General features: G+C 42.0%; 1 protein-coding gene across 1 annotated transcript in view; it reads left to right on the plus strand.

Annotated features, from left to right (window-relative positions):
* Window positions 1–6,831, plus strand: part of GPR39 (G protein-coupled receptor 39) — a 165,302-nt gene extending 158,471 nt beyond the window's left edge. Inside the window, exon 2 of the mRNA XM_066611022.1 lies at window positions 6,308–6,831. Coding sequence (XP_066467119.1) covers window positions 6,308–6,831 — 524 coding nt within the window. The remainder of the gene's footprint in view (window positions 1–6,307) is intronic.
* The last annotated feature ends 225 nt before the right edge of the window (window positions 6,832–7,056 follow it).

Here is a 7,056-nt window from a genome sequence, read left to right on the forward strand (position 1 = left end):
ATATGTTAAATAACTTAGGGCACAATCTTAACCAACTTTCCAGCACCACTGTAAGAGCAATGCAGCTCCAAGGTGAGGGAATAAACATTCCTTTACTTTGAGGAGGGCTCCATGACAGCTATCCAACTGCAAGATAAATCACATGCCCCATTGGCGCATCTATGTCAGAACTTGAAAGTTGGTTAGGACTTTGGCTGTAGCTTATTTAGAAAGCATATGTGTTTTTTACCTGCACCAGAAGCTCAAGTTGGAATAGCACAATCCTATGCATACCTATTCAGACATAAGTCTCTGTGAATGTAGTAGGGCTTACTCCCTGGAAAATGCATAGAAGATTGCAGACTTAGGGCCCAATCCTAGAGTGCATGCTGGCTTACCGCCAGTGTGCACTGTCACAAATGTGCCATAAGGCATGTTTGCAGGCTCTAGTGCTGGTGGTGCACCAGTGCTAGCCCAATGCTGGAGCACCAGAGCTCTGCTGCTTACTGCGCCCAACACAGAGGTTCTAAATGCTCCGCCAACACGAGGGTTGTCATAGAATTGAGTAGCCCCATTGCGGGGCTACTTGCTTTACCCGGGGGAAGAAGATGAAAGTCCCCTTCTTGTGAGGAGGCAGCAGTGGCTGCCTGGAGCACGCTGGATGCAGCAGCAGCCATTTTTGGTGCCACTGCGTCCCTGCGCGCTGGGCAGCTCAGGGTTGGGCTGCCCGTGTGCCTTGTATTGCTGACTAGCATGACATTGGTGTTATCTAATGGTTCTTCTTGTCCAAGTGCAGTAACTGGAATGGCAAACAAAACTGCGATTCCTCGCTCTTTCTGATTACGTTTGTAGTAGTATGAAGCACTTGATCACTAAATATGTAGTAGGGACAGAACCCATGCCCATTCTTAGAGGAAATAAGAGCATTTGCATTACTGGTGTACAGAAAAGTTCCTGTTTGCTTTATATAGTCCACTCTTCCACATTGGTCACAGTTAAGTTTGTATTGGTTGGACCAGTTCACAAACAACATGAAATTTACACACTAACGTATTATGGCTTTCCTGTGAATAGAAGGCTTTCCCTTAGAGGCAGGGCTAATTTGGGATGCACCTGAGCCCGAGTGTAAAACTGGAGGCTGGTTGTTTTTTGCCTACATGCTTATCCACATCTCTCTAAAACAAAGTACGTTTTTTTTTTCCTGAGTAGAGAGATGAGCAATTACTTGTCCTTATAAAAATGACAAAGTTTAAACACACAGTCTTCTGCCCGCCCCATGAAAGACTAACCTCTACAGTGTTGTGCAAGGTGAGTACCAGCTCATTTTTCACTTGCTGTATGTACAACCAAAACATTTGGTTCCTTTTGAAGGATCTGAGGAAGAACACGTGCAGCAGTTTATACACTCCATGAAGGTCATTGCCAAGAACATAGATAAGAATAAAACATAGATGTAGGGATCTGACGTTTAATGCGGGATTTTGAAGAAATGTTTTACAGTCAAGGTTGCGAATTTTGGTTCAGCACTGTGCATATCAATTTTTCTTTTTTAATATGGTGATTTCTAAATCCAAATGCTTGCCTGTAGACATTTCTCAGATATGGGTATCTGTTCCAGATACATATAGTATTTTTTATACATTTAAGACCCCACTCCTACCCCCTACTGATTTATACAAGGCATTGGACCCAATGGATCGCATACTGTGGGAAGGAGAGGGGCATAAGAGTTCCACTTCCTGAGAATTGCTCCATTCCTAGAATGTTCTGCTTGAGGGCAACATCCGAGAGTGACAGCTCCAGCCCTGGTAGATAAGTGTGTCTCTCCCCAGCCCTCTCTCAACCATTATGTACCATAGAGCGCTCCATCAATGTTGCTGCACCTCTCCACCTAGTAGGGAACAGAGCATTGTGGCAGCATTGATGGAGCTTTCTTAAGATAGGGGGTTAATGGACTAATAGGGAAGGTTTTAACAGACCCCTTTCCTCCATTAGTCCATTAAATTCAGGGTTCATTGTATATGCGTACAAGTATAAATGTGTGTGTTTGTTACACAGACGCGCAATGGCCCATGCACATTAAACATAAACACCCCACACTGGGGATTAGGGTTCATGCCCTTATTCTAGTTGCTTTCGCTTTTTATTTAGGGATTTTAGGTATGAAGAACATTCAAAATGGGATCCATCACCTCCTGTTTGAAATAGTAAAATGCTGGCATGTCTGATTCTTCCAGTTGTGTTTTTGGGCTCCAAGACTACTTAAATATGAGCTTATGCTTCCTCTCAATCTCTTCTTCCATATGTGATTACTAGCAACACACAAGATGCTCCGCATATGCCATTTCCAGGCATCCGTTTGTGTCATATATCATCTGTTCCCTAGTATAGAACTGAAAAATAAAGCTGTATTCCGACCATATATTTTGTTCACAGCTGCTCCTGGATTCCCAGGTGGCGGCTGTGGCTAGGGGGGCCTTCGCTCAGCTTCGGCTGGTGCGCCAGCTGCGGCCGTACTTGGATCGTGCAGACCTGGCCACGGTGATCCATGCCTCTGTGACATCGAGATTAGATTACTGTAACGCGCTCTATGTGGGGCTGCCCTTGAAGACAGTTCGGAAACTGCAACTAGTGCAGAATGTGGCGGCCCGTGTGGTTACTGGAGGTAGGCAGTTCGACTCTGTCAGTCCTCTTCTCCAGTGGCTGCATTGGCTGCCCATTCGTTTCCGGGCCCAATTCAAGGTGCTGGTATTGACCTTTAAAGCCCTATACTGCTCTGGACCAGGGTATCTTAGAGATAGCCTACTCCCATACAATCCGGCTCGTCCTCTTAGGTCATCAGAGAAGGCCTTTTTACAAGTGCCGCCGCCTAGGGAGGTACGTGGGGCGGCTGCAAGAAATAGGGCCTTCTCAGTAGTGGCACCAACGCTATGGAACTCCCTTCCCCCTGACTTAAGAATGGCTCCCTCTCTTGAGACCTTCCGGCGAGGCCTGAAGACCCTTCTGTTTAAACAGGCCTTCTGAGTTCTCGGCCTTTTAACATCTTTTTAACATCTTTTAATATTTTTACAGGCCTGTTTCTTTTATGACTTGCTGCTGCTCTATGCTCCTTTTACCTATTTTTTACTCTGACTGCTGTTTTTTATGATGTGTTAATATGTTTTTATTTTTAAATTCTGTTTTTATATGTTGTAAGCCGCCTTGAGTCCCTTTGGGGAGAAAGGCAGGATAAAAATAAAGTTATTATTATTATTATTATTATTATTATTATTATTATTATTATTATTATTATTACCACGAGGACCACAGAGAATAAGAGAGAGACAAAAACAGATAATGTGCTATCTTTGGGCAGTTGAAGAGTTCTTAAGACCCAAAGAGGAAAATGAATGCAAGGATTTCACACCTTAGGCAATGGTCTGGAAAGTTATCTTGTTCACACCAGCAGTTGCCTGTCCCTGCAAAAACAGATGTGCTAAGATGCCCATTTCCACACAAAACTATTCGCTTGATGCAGAGCTTGCATGCATCTAGCTGTCTGCTTATATATATCTTAGTTTCATGAGAGCAGAGACTCCAGAGAGATTTTGCTATAAGAAAACTTGCTGTTATGAAAATCAATCTCTTTTATTAACCAAAATTAAACATTGAAATCAAAAGATTCACAAAACAGCTATCACACACAATTTATGTTCAGTCCTGGCTCTTCCAAGGTGCTGCTGCAAATATTCCTGGCCTTTCCTTTACAATCATTTTTATTTTCTCTGTAAGTGCTGTCATACCCCATCACATTCTTCTCAAGACAAGAGATATTTTCTGTGGTTTTGAAATTCTGGAACTCCCAACATATTTTTGTTTTTCTGGTTATAGCTTGGCATTTGCATGTTAACCGTAATTAGAAATGAGCCCAAATTAATGTTGGCAAAGGCAGAAATCAGCACAATGCTGGCTCGTTTGCCAAGGAAGCAGGCTGAGCTGTCAAATAAGCTTTAAAGCAAATAGGTGCTTCAAGTAAACAGCAGGGTGCAAAATGCACAAATGAAAAGGAACCACTGCAGTGGTTAGGAAATACCTCTTTTATAGGAAGTGTTTGTTTTACGCATAAGGCACATCTGCTGCAAAACAAGGGACACCACTGCAGGGGCAATGAGCGGAACACTTTGGAACTGCATTAGAGAATTGAGTTATTAAGTAGATGTTTTTAATCTCCTTTTCCCATATCACTGAGCGTGTCTTTAAAAGACAAAAAAGATGATTCCAAATACAGTCAGCCTGCATCTTATGTGCACGTTACTTGCATGAATTTAACTACATGCTCTTGGCAAACGAAACGAACGAGAAACAGCAGTTTAAATCGTGCAGGTGATTCCACTGCCATTCAATATACTAAAGACATGTCCCCCAGAGTGGGCCTGAGATTGGAGAACAAAGCTGCTGATCGCTCAGTCTGCCTCAGTTCCCACCTGCCGCTCATAATTTTTAAAGAGAGAGTACTTTCCAGGCAGTAAGGGATTTTCAAGGTAATTTTGAGTATAAATGATTTTGGCTTTAGGCGCTGACTCTGGACCATAACACTTGCACAAGATGCAGGCTGACTATACAATCTTCATGACACTCTCCAGCTTGGTGGCAGAGATTACTGTTAAACTTGATTAATAACACAGGCCTACACACATTTTGCTGTTGTAAAAGTTGGCCCTATTCTTGCGTATATTTGGGGTTCTGAATCCAAAAATGGCATCGGTTTTGCCCGATTTAGCTCTAGTTTAGGGGGCATGGCGAAGCCACCTTATATGCTCATGAGGAAGCTACCTGAATCAGTATATAAGGTGGCTATGCTGTAACCTCAAAACTAGAGCCAATTGGGCAAAACTGATTCCATTTTTTAATTCAGCAACCCAAAAATAACCTTTACACATTTACCTAGGAATGTCCCATAGAAATAAATGGGATATAGTCCTGAGTAGACATGCATAGGTTGCACTGTCAGTCCTCCATCTACAACACAAGTATAACAATCTACCTTATAGAGTCATTTTAAGGATGATAATGTATGTAATGTGTACCCAACATCTGAAAATGCCATATATTAGTATTACTATCAGCAGTGTTATTATCAGGTTATGCTCTGAAAGTGCATGAAACTCTTTTCTCTGCCCCAGCCAGCAATAAGAAAACCACCTTCTTTTGTGGGTGTATGGGTGTAGATCAAGGGAGGGGAAAGAAACTTGCAATGTCCATTTTCTAAAATTAGAAAAAAAGTTTTTAAACACCAATGAAGTGGAGAAAACAGATCCACTTAGGTGAATACAAAATGCTTGGATAGCAAAACGTTCAAGATATCTCATACTATCTGAAAACATTCATATTTCCATGATGGGATCAAGGCCAAACATGACATGACATGAAATGCATCATTGTCCAGTTAGAAGCTTGCATTTATTTGCAAGAAGCAGCCATGTGGGCTGCAATTTGGAATAAGACCACAGTGCAGAGATAGGGGTTGCTTGACCTTTCACTGCTGCAGCGTTTTTCTGCTGAAAAACAAGAAGTGGCTATTCAGCACAGAAAATGCCCTTTATTAGACTTTTGTCAGGAAAAGGCACACAAGTAATGGGTCTCTATCTCTCTACCTCAGCTTCTTGGTCTGTGACCCAACTTCACTGTTATTTGCAAGTCCATTTATGATCCGGACTAGATAAAGATGCATGCAATGTGTCATCTATTTCGAACCTTCAGTTTCTTAAATGTGTCATTTTTAACTCTACCTTTCAATTCAACTGCAATGTCTTTTCCAAAACCCTACCATATAGTCTTTATCATAAAAGGAGCCATTCACACTGTACGTAAAAATATCTTCTGTAAGAGAAAGGTTACCAAAAATAATGCCAAATATACAGTTGTACGCATATTTGTTGCAAAATATAAGCAGAACTTGATCATCTTTTGGGTATTGCCTGCTCTCATATGGCTGTATTTTTAATAAGGAAAAGGAGCAGATGAGGGGAGCAGGAACAATAGAATAGATCATTATTTTGACGAATACAGCTATCACTGAAAGAATGTCTTTGCACTTAACCAATGCCGAGGAGTAAAAAGAAATGCTATCTTAAAATATTACAGAATACTTATCAGAGCACAGATTGCAATGACCTTGAAACGATGACTTGTCCCGTCCCCCCCTTAGAACAAATTTTGCTACTGGCAGAAGAAGCTGTCAAGCAAAACACTGAAAAATTGGTATCATTTCCTAGCCAGTAAGTGCAGAACTGATACTAAATATTTTATGATTTGTTTTCACATGCGTTCTCTCTCTCTCTGCTTGCAGGATTGATTGTTGCAACTTTGGCAATCTGCTGGTTGCCAAATCAAGTTCGAAGGATCATGGCTGCAGCTAGACCGAAGCAAGACTGGACTGTGCCCTACTTCCGAGCATATATCACCCTCCTGCCCATCGCTGATACCTTCTTTTACTTTAGCTCTGTCGTCAACCCACTCCTGTACAATATCTCCTCCCGGCAATTCCGGAAGGTCTTTCTTCAGGTCCTCCGTTGTCATCTGACACTAGAACATGCCAACAAACAGAGGTTGTTAACAGCCAATTTGAATTCTGAAGCCAGTAGTGGCCGCTCCCGGCGCCCATTGATCTCCGTGTCATTCAGACGCAAGTCTTCCACCAAGAGCACTAACAAGGTTTTCTTAAGTACTTTTCAGAGTGAGACCAAGCCTGACTGTAGTTCGCAGAAATTGAGTCTTGAATCATTGGAGCTGAATGTGAAAATGATGCCACTGGAGACCAGCACAGATTGTAGTCCTGCTAACCAGAATGGCCTCTGTGAACATGAACTGTGAATCCACGAAAAATCCAGTCAGATGAAATACGCACACACACAATGCTAAACACATGAAATTCAAACAGAAGGTTTACAGCCTGCAAGTTGTACCCTCCTGAGTTTGGGCTTGTTTGAATGGGTTACTCTCCAATAACATAAATAGATATGGGCGCTACATGATTAGTGGTTGATTTTGTTTTGTTTTTAAAGTGCATACTGGAAAGTCAATCGGACAAGCTCTGTT

This window comes from Tiliqua scincoides, chromosome 1 (assembly GCF_035046505.1).
Source record: "Tiliqua scincoides isolate rTilSci1 chromosome 1, rTilSci1.hap2, whole genome shotgun sequence".
Taxonomy (NCBI): Eukaryota; Metazoa; Chordata; class Lepidosauria; order Squamata; family Scincidae; genus Tiliqua; species Tiliqua scincoides.